The sequence below is a fragment of the Raphanus sativus genome, chromosome 1 (assembly GCF_000801105.2).
Source record: "Raphanus sativus cultivar WK10039 chromosome 1, ASM80110v3, whole genome shotgun sequence".
NCBI classification, from domain to species: domain Eukaryota; kingdom Viridiplantae; phylum Streptophyta; class Magnoliopsida; order Brassicales; family Brassicaceae; genus Raphanus; species Raphanus sativus.
Genome location: NC_079511.1, coordinates 1554605 through 1564563, shown reverse-complemented (window position 1 = coordinate 1564563; position 9959 = coordinate 1554605). Strand labels below are relative to the sequence as shown.

Here is a 9959-nt window from a genome sequence, read left to right as displayed (position 1 = left end):
CAAAAAAATGCAATTTTAGAATTTCGATGAAATTTCAATTTATTTTAAACTTAATATTAATTACAGATTGCACTGATCTTATAAATAATTTATTCATTACACATATTATTAGTTAAATAGGTATAATTAATATAAAATATATAAATTAATCATTTTTAATGAGTGGAAAATATTAAAATGATACAACGTAAAAAATAGATTTATGATATGTTTACTCTATTTTCTTTTATCAACTATGTGTACTCAGAGTCAGAAAATCACACTTTATAAATAAGTTGTATCTTCCTATCCAACTCTCTCGGATATGTCCGTGAGATATAAATAAAATATTTAAAATTGAAAATTCTTAACTCTCATCACTTTGAATTGATGATATCAAAACCTTTTTGAATAAAAAAATATTTGCAAAAAACTTTGAAAAATCAAAATAGAAACTAGATAAACATAATGTGAAAAAGCGTAATATTTCTAACTATTAAAAACATGACATGATTTTATCGGAAAATAGCAAAAGAACATGAAAAGACACCAGGTTTTATTCGTTTCAAATTATACTATTATAATTCTGTAATTAAACATAAAATATACTTAGGAAAAATATTTTTATTAAAATAATTTTGTAGAAAAAACTTGAAAAAATATTCAGAGATCGATTGAAAAACTAAATAGACAAAATGTGAAACAAAACAAACACGATATTTCTAATAATCAAAAACATAACAAGAAATCATGTTTAATTAATTACTTTCACATCTTTAAAAAGAGTAATTTATAACCATCCTTTTACAAGAAAATTAAGAAAAGAGGGGGGAAAAAACAAATAATACTACTCATGCAAATGTAGTATGGATGACAACGCATTTAATACATAATATGAGTGTATATTCTGGCCATGTTGTTATATGGTTATCTAACAAAAATAAATTTGTTATAAATTACTTTTTTAAAACTGTTTTTTTATCCATTTTTATTTAGATAGAAATACATTTTTGGTAGTTTTTGTATGAAAAGCTAAATGAACATAATATGAAAACATAACAAATATGGTATCTCTAAGAAAAGTAATTATGCAATTATGCTTCCATAATCAATTATATAAAACTATTAAAATATAATTTTATGCTTTTGAAACACAAATATATTTTTATCTAAATAAGAAAAAAAACAGATTCTTAAAAGAGTAATTTATTACAATTTTTTTTTGTTAAATGACCATAACAAGATGGTCATTGCTAAATGACCATACAACATACTATGTATTAATTGGTACACCTATGCATGAGTAGTATCATATGTTTTGTTGTTTTCCCTTATAATCTTAATTTTCTTGTTTAAATTGCTCTTTTTTTTTGTTTGGGCAACAAAAAAAAAAGAGCAATTTAAACAAGAATATTAAGAAAACTGTTTTTCTTATCCTTTTTCATTTAGATAAAAAATATTTTTAATAGTTGTAGGCGTGGAAAGCTAAATGAACATTATATGAAAACAAATCATGTGTGATATTTCTAATGATCAAAAACATGACAGAACAACACCACATTTGATTAGTTTTACATCATGCAATTGTGCTTCCATAATCAAATCATACAAAACTATTAAAAATAAGAATAACAGATTTTCAAAAAAAGTAATTTACACCATTTTTTTACAAATTTTTTTTTTAAGAAAAACATTTTTAAAAGAGTAATTTATAACCAATTTTTTGGTTAGATGAACGTAACAAGATGGTGTTGATAAAAAAAAAAAAAGAACGTAACAAGATGGTCATAATACAATTTACATTAGTTCTGAGAAAATAAACTAAACCCTAAAATCTGAACCGGATTCGATCCGATAAAACTGAAATCTTATCCTGAACTGACATAAATATCGAATGCATCTTATTTATAGTAATTCAGGCTATGAGTATTATCCAAATCGAACCTGATCCAAAATGGATATTCGGTAGGACCCAGAATATTAAAAAATAACTTGTACCAAACATGATCTAATATCTAAAATACATTAAGATATTACCAAATATATAAAATAATTATCCATCCCTTGAATGTTGGTGGTTATATTACATGGAGATTGATGGTTAAAGGTGGTGGTTGAAATTTAAAGTTTTTAGATTTTGTTTCTCATTTCATAAAAATTTGGTTTTCGATTTACACTTTTGTAATTATTTGATTTTTCTATTAATAACTATTTTTATTTCACTTTGATTTTGAATGATCACATTTGATGTTAGTTACAAAATAGATATATATTAGGTACTTTAAAACCGAAAAACTAATTTTACTTATATTTTAATTACAAAGTAGGTATATCAGGTACGTATATTATGTATTGTTATATCATTATTTTCCCCCTCTAATCTTAATTTTCTTGTAGAAAGATGGTTAAAATTATTCTTTTTAAAAATCTGTTTTTCTAATCTTTTTTTTATTTAGATAAAAATATATTTTTAATAGTTTTTTATGATTTGGAAAGCTAGATGAATAATATCAAAACAAAACAAGTGTGATATCTCTAACGATCAAAAACATGACATGATACCACATTTGATTAGTTTCACATATTCCGTAATCAATCGTACAAAATTATTAAAAATATACTTTATCTGAAGTAATTCCCATCTTAACACACTTGTTAGACATCATAAACAATAAGGCCATATACCAGATGTATCTAAAGAACAATGTCGCCTTACAATTCGCAACCCAGAAAAAGAACTTTGAACTCTGTTTCAGCAAGCTGGAGAAAAAACGATTGAGCAAATGACATTTCAAAGAAGAAGAAAAATTCACCTAGGTTTCAGCACTTGATCAGAATTACATGTTGTTTGTAGGAAAAGATTTATATAATCTGACTTTGTAGATTTCATATATTAATCTAACATACTAGCTCCAACCTATAAACGAAAAAGACAACCTTTTGTAAACATACTCTGCACAAAAAGACAACCTTTTGATATATTGTCATCTATATAAACCTTTTGTAATCAATTCATATGACAACCTTTTGATATATTGTCATACTATAATGGCCCATTTATAGATTTTTTAAGTCATTGAATTGGTTTAGTGTATATATTAATATTTTATCATATATTATTTAGCTCATTTTATCATATGTTGAGTGAGATAACTAAATATAAATACTTAAAGATTAAATGTATATATGAAATATTAAAAACGTTATAAATATCAAATAAAAGTACTAAATAATATTTTTGAATTACTCGTTGGATGTATTGTTGTCATACTATAATGGCCCATTATAAGGGTTTTTAAGTCATTGAATTGTTGGTTAGTGTATAATTTTTATCATATACTCCCTCTGTTTTTAAAAGATGCATGTTCTGGAAAAAATATTTGTTCCAAAAAGATGTATTTTTTATGTTTTCTATATAAAAATTGCAAATTTCAATAAAATTAATTGAATTTATTGAAAGACTATTGATTAAAATGCATTGAAATTTGGTAATTTCTAAAAACAATGCATGATTAATGTGTTTTCTTAATATGTGTGAAAACTCTAAAACATGCTATAAATGTATATGATGAATATCAAAAATGCTATAAATATCAAATAAAAGTACTATAGATAATAATTTGTATACATAAGTTAAATATAAAATAATTTTAAAAATACAAATTTTAAAAATAATTTGTATACATAAGTTAAATATAAAATAAGTTTCAAATTTGTTGAAGTTTGTATATCTTCGTTCGTCTAATAATTACAGTGAAAATAAATTATTCAAATATGAAAGTCTAGTTACTATATTATATCATCCCTACATATCTGCATGAGTAGTATTCTTTGTTTTCCATTTTGGCTTTTTTTTCCTTTTCCCCTCTAATCTATATATTATTCAAATAAAAAATTATTCAATTTTATATATTACATGTAAGAAAGATCACATATTTTCAACATATAAAATGTTTTGAAAATTTTAAATAAGCATATATTTTTATAAAATTTATATTTAATTATATAAATATGATTTAAACATGATGACAAAAAATGATTTAAACACATACTTTAATTATTATAAATTCATAGTATAGTTTAATTTATCTTCAAATAAAGCATTATTTTGTTGTATTCTGTTCTATATTTTCCCTATTTATTTTGAATATGTACCATCGTACATATTTACATAGTATATAGTATATATTTCATCTATCTTTGAAAAGTAAGACCCCAACACACACGAGTTTTGGAGAGATTGATCACATTGGTGAAAGAGTGTCACATTATTATCTTATGGTTATTCAATTAAATTTCTCTTCTATTATGTACTTGCTTCTTGCAAATTCACCTTTTAAAAAATGTTTTTCAAGAGAATGATTTCGAAAAACGTTTTCATGTAAATTAAAAGAGAAAAGGAAAAAGAAATTACACAGGAACTGTTGACTCGGTGGCTGGGAGCATGAGTTCCTCCAAAGAGAAAATCGGAATGACAGGGGCTGCTGCTACGTAGACGTACTTGTTTCATCACCAAAAATGTTTGGAGTTTTTGGTGCACAGGAAGTCTGTAAACAAAAAACAAAACATATGTGATTCGTTAGAAAGATAGAGAAATATTTTGCTATATACTATACTTACTTTAAACGTTTACCATGGTGCATCAAAAGGAATAAAAACTAGTAGACTCTAGAAAGTACATATACTACTATATATCTTTCCGTAACTTGATTCCCAAATCCCAAATGGATCCTGTTTTTTCTATCAGCAACAAAGGAATAAATACTAGTAGACTCTCTAGAAAGGAGTTTGTTTCAAAGGAGAAAGAGACAAAACTTTTGAATATAAAATTTGTTTGGAAGCGAGCACTATACTCATGTCTGAGAAACTAACAATTTATCATATAGGCAATAATAACACAAGAAAAGGTCAAAGCAAGCAGATTCCTTCAAATGAAAGCAGAGATTGTAAAAGAAGACCAAAATGAAAGCAGAGATTACTTTTACTTGAAATGGTGGAGAAGATGAAGTGGTGAGGTGAGATCCACCAGAAAGATTCTTGATTTACTGCCTTATCCTTGTCAAAGAGCAAGATGAAGTGGTGAGGTGATGAAGTGGTAAGGTGAGATCCACCAGAAAGGTTCTTGATTCACTGCCTTATCCTTGTCAAGGAGCAACGACACCTTTGCTTATTTATAGAGTGGTGGGTAACGGTCCTTTTTGTTAACGGTCATTTTTGCAACGTTCGAATTCTCTTTTAACGGTCATTTTTGCAACGTTCGAATTCTCCTTTTTGGGGTTAATTAATTGTTTAAATAATATCGAAGCTATAGATGACAAAAAAAAAATATCGAAGCTATAATTATTTAATAACATATCTAGACGTGTAGTCATACTCTGAGAGAGTGATCGTTGCTTTAGTTAACATTAACGAGTTTCGAGATGGTTTCAATGTTCAAATTTTCTTGCTAAGTTTGGTTAATATGTGTGACACTTTCTTTTATTAATTTATATGATTAAATAAAACTAAAATCAACTTTAGAAAAAAAAAGAAAAAAATTTGTATAAATATTACGAAGTTTGGTTAATATGTTTGACTCACTGTCTTTTAACTGTTTGAATTTAGCAAATAATCATTCAGACCAAGAGTTTGAACAATATCGAAGCTATAATTATTTAAAAATATATCAACTAGACGTGTAGTCACACTCTGAGAAAGTGACGGTCTCCATTAATTAACATTGACGAGTTTCGAGATGGTTTCAACGTTCAAATTTTCTTGCCAAGTTTTTTCAAAAAAAAAAATTTCTTGCGAAGTTTGGTTAATATGTGTGGCACTGCTTCTATTATATGATTAAAACTATATGTTGACCAAAAAAATGATTAAAACTATATATTAAATAAAACTAAAATCACTTAAAACTATATATTAAATAAAACTAAAATCACCTTTAAAAAAGGAAGAAAAAAATTGTATAAATATTACGAAGGACTACATACATGCTCAGGATGATGCATATTGCATAGAGACAAGGACTTGTTGGTGCCTTCAAGTCATACTAGTTACTTTCAGTTCTCTTTTTCTTTTTTTGTTTGATCAAAGTTACTTTCACTTCTCTATATGAAAAACTTTAGCACTAGGAGCTTGTACAAGGGATATTTAGTTACGATAGTGATCGAACGCATACAAAGTATTTAAGTTTATCTTGTAAAGTTACATTAGAGAATACAAATTTACCAGAACAGAAGAAATGTTTGAATTTGCAAAAACAATAAAACCATTAATAGATCTATATATAAAACCAAAAAAAAAACTGATACAACTCAAAGAAGAACTCCTTCCATGGTGCATAATCAATATTGAGATGCATAAGAAGAGTAACTAGGTTGGTTTTGGTTTTGTCTTAAATTCATATGTCCTTGTCTTCCTTCTCTTGAGTATTGATCCCACATCATCTGCTCTTCCATCAACATTCTCTGTTTCTTCTCCATATCATTCATCTGCACATACGGTGGCGGCGCAACCTCCAAGGACGCTGCAAATGGATCCATCCCGACAGTGACATTGCTCTTTCCATTGGCCATTGCTGGTGCCGGAAGTGCCAGCATCGTTGCTATAATTGATACACTAAATTAGTAGAATGAAAACTAACTAAAACAGAACAAAGTAAATGTTTCTTTTCAAACCTGCTGGTCTTCCTGCAGAACCAAATGCCATACTGCTTGCACTTCCGCTAGCTCCATAAGCCGTGGAGGTTTGCACAGCAGCGTTCACAGTACCGTGCTGATACATTCCGTTGAGAAGCAACATATCGAAGCCTCCTCCGAGCTCAGTCTTCTGACCTGATAATTTTGTAGCTGTTTGCACCAAAGCTGTCTCCCAATCTGCTCCATCATCGTTAAACGCTTCCCATCCAGGACCGGACCCTGAACCAGAACCGCTCGCGTAAGGGCCATCGAATAAAGCCAATGCTAAGCTATCTCCAGCTTCTACAGCTTCATTGCCGTTTACATCCCCAAGATTCAGCAAATCACCAACTTCTTCTTGCTTCTTCTCTACTATCACTTCTTCCTTTGCTTCTTCCTCACGTTTCTCGTCTTCTTCCTCTTCTTTCGGTGGAGGTGCGGGTAAGGCTTTGATGGCATTCATATCTTCTTGCTCCTCGTTCACTTCCTCTGTTCTCTCATCATCATCAACCTCTTCATCGGATTTTGATTCCTTGGTCTGGTCTAAAGAGGATTTGTCTTTTATAAACTCATCCATGAGATCAAGCTTCTTCTGTGTGATCTTCTCTATCTCAGGATACTCGGAAGACCTAGCGATCCCCATCTTCTTACACCAAGAATAGAACTGATCTAGCTCTTCAAACTGTTTCGAGACACGACAGAAAATGTCATAGACCTTGATCGAATCAGGTATGTCTAACTCCATGAACCGTTCGATCAATACACCCATTATCTCCGTTACATCGTAATATATCTGAAAACTCTCCTTCACTATAGGATACAACGCCACAATCACAACTCTGTTGTTCCTCGCGCTACCTGTTCAAAAAAGAAGAAGATAACTTGTTATCCAAGAAACAGCGCAATAGTGCCTATTGTTTGAATAAATTTTACATATATTTTTTTAAAAAATATGATGACTTGTTATCCAAGAAACAACGCAGCAAACATGTGGATTTGGTGGTACCTGTTGGACGACAAGCCAAGAAACGGTCAAGAAGTTGCTGCAAATGCTGAACTCTGGTGAAAATCTGCTCTGTTTTCATCTCGGAGACCGGTTGTGACCTAACCACTATAGCCGTGGAGAGATCAGACTCGTTCTCATCTTCCACGTTATCTCCTCCTCCTCCAACGCAGTAAGCCCCACGTTTCCCGTGTCTCGTTTGCATCCTAAAATCAAGCCTTTCGTCGAGGTACAAGGCGTACGTTCTCACAAAAGCAGAGTAGTCCCACGAATTAGACCTAGAAACATCTCTGAAGTCAGACATGTTGAGAAGTCTTGTCCCACGTCGAGTAGCGAAGAAGATCTCTTGCTCGTAAGCCTTATCTCCTTCTGCTAACAGACGCTGGATCAGTATCAAGGTTTTGAGAGCGACGGTCCAGCATTTGGTTTTGTTGAGACGTCTTGAAAGCGTGTTGACGCATGCGTTGATGTAGTTGCGTGAGTAGGAAGTTAGGCTAAGAATCTCTCTGACGTATTTCTCTTCTGCTGGGTACTCTTCGTGACGAGTCGCTTTGACGATGGCAACGTCAAGCTCTGATAAAGAAGCGCTTCTACCGTTGACTTTGGCTAGACCCACGCTGGTTTGGTCCTTCACGGCTCCTATGGCTCGTTTAAGCTTACTCGAGCCCATTTTTTACGATTTATTATTAATGTAATATAAGAAAAAAAAATTAGAAAACGAAGATAAAGACAAAGATATGAAGAGAGAAAAGGGAAGAACGAGGGTTGTGTTGTTTTTGTTTTTTCTTTTCCTCGTCGTCTCCTTTCTTCTCCTCTGTTTCTTTCTTTTAATTTTTTTTTTTGTTTTTTTTTGTCCTTCTGCTGTATTTTGTTTGTTTAGTCAATGTTATTTCTTTGGTGTTCGTTTGATATTCACCATGCAAGTCTCCGAGGTCGTAGGAGACTTTGGCGGTAAGGAATAATGCAACGTGGCATTGTTTAACCGGTTAACTGAAATTTAGTTTGTATTTGCCATAAATGGAAAAGATGAAAGGATTAAATTTCAGAATAGTAACTGCCATATTAAGAAAAAGTGCATATTTAATTTCTGTTTTCAATTTGAGAAAATGAGAATAAAAATTTAAGCTGAATTTTATGTTTTTAATTTTCTGAAGAGTATGCATATATGAGCAAAGTGAACGTGTGTAGCCATTAGGGTTGAGGATATCTCCTGTGAAAAATTGTGACTGTGTAGGAAATGATGATGTTGAAGGTTGAGAAGGTGAGGCCACAGCTTCAAGTCATACCTCTATTGATGGAAGGGATACAAGCGAGGAGGCAACTGTGAAGGAAGATGGGTATTCCGGCAAGTAGGCATGGTCTGAATAACATCCAAAGCACAAAAAAGATCAAGTTACAAGACAGGAGTGTGTTTAAGTTGCATTAGTTTTTAAATTACATTTCCAAACAGTATGAAATCTGAGTACTTCCAAGCTTATAGCTATTCTGTTTTGTTTTGTTTTTTTTTCCTTCCAACCTCTACAATCATTTTGGACTACGCAAATAATAAGATCCTGATCCTCAACCCTTTTCAAATTACTAACAAAGCACAATCAGATATTAAGCATTAAGTAGAATATGGATTATCTAATGTACATATGATATCATTTTGGTTGACTGAATATCTAACTGTAATATGAGAAAACAAGACCACAAAACAATTTTTTTTTTAAAACAACTGATTTTAAATTTGATTTATAAAGGAAAATTAACAAATATCTGCGCAGTTGTACAAATCTAACCTTAGTATTTGCATAAAGTTCTTTCTTATGTATGTTATATATGGTTACAAGGCCTACGTTATCCACAAATAACTTAATTTACTTGGAGATGCACGTTATAATACTCAGGGAGAAGCAAGGTGGTAACATCACGTTTCATTTTTTTTTTTTAAATTGGATTATTATATAGCTTTACTCCATTTGAGTGCTACATTTTTAAGGGAAAAAAATGACAAGTGAAAAAGAAAATAAAAATGTCATATTTTCTACCACTAACGAGTCAATGACATGACCCCAATAATACGCGGAATTTCCCATTAGCACTATAATAATTATAAATAACATTGAATATTAATATAAACCAAAAAGAGTGGTATTTTTTCATAAAAAGAATAATTGTGTGAATAAACTAAGTAAAGTTAATAACAAAAGCCCACTTTAAAACAGAAAAAGGCCCATTTAAAGTTTCTGGAAGGAAGGTAAGTAAAAAAACAAGGGTATAACCGAAAATAAGAGATAAAGTAAGGCCCTTTTAACAAATAAAAAATAATA

At 30.3% G+C, this 9959-nt stretch overlaps 1 protein-coding gene and 1 long non-coding RNA gene across 4 annotated transcripts; both read right to left on the bottom strand.

Moving 5' to 3' along the window:
- Window positions 1-2519: 2519 nt before the first annotated feature.
- LOC108854299 (uncharacterized) lies at window positions 2520-5127 on the bottom strand. 3 transcript variants are annotated; one of them, XR_001949880.2, is made up of 3 exons: window positions 4959-5127; window positions 4394-4526; window positions 2520-2896 (listed from the first exon to the last, which is right to left on the bottom strand). It is a non-coding gene; the product is annotated as an uncharacterized LOC108854299 (long non-coding RNA). The 3 variants fall into 3 exon arrangements; XR_001949881.2 differs by having other exon boundaries at window positions 2520-2739; XR_008942727.1 differs by having other exon boundaries at window positions 2520-4526.
- Window positions 5128-6139: 1012 nt separating this feature from the next.
- On the bottom strand, window positions 6140-8493 carry LOC108858312 (putative clathrin assembly protein At1g03050). The gene is made up of 3 exons (XM_018632264.2): window positions 7651-8493; window positions 6645-7502; window positions 6140-6571 (listed from the first exon to the last, which is right to left on the bottom strand). Exons 1-3 carry the CDS (start codon window positions 8315-8317, stop codon window positions 6312-6314), a joined length of 1785 nt encoding a protein of 594 aa, XP_018487766.1. The 5' UTR covers window positions 8318-8493; the 3' UTR covers window positions 6140-6311.
- Window positions 8494-9959: the final 1466 nt, after the last annotated feature.

Excerpts from the sequence above, each read along its gene's own strand:
- LOC108858312 (XM_018632264.2), bottom strand. The coding sequence starts at position 8,317 with ATGGGCTCGAGTAAGCTTAAACGAGCCATAGGAGCCGTGAAGGACCAA. Across the intron at positions 7,503-7,650 it reads CTTGGCTTGTCGTCCAACAG|GTAGCGCGAGGAACAACAGA; the intron begins GTACCACCAAAT and ends TTTTTTGAACAG. Across the intron at positions 6,572-6,644 it reads TTCTGCAGGAAGACCAGCAG|CAACGATGCTGGCACTTCCG; the intron begins GTTTGAAAAGAA and ends TATCAATTATAG.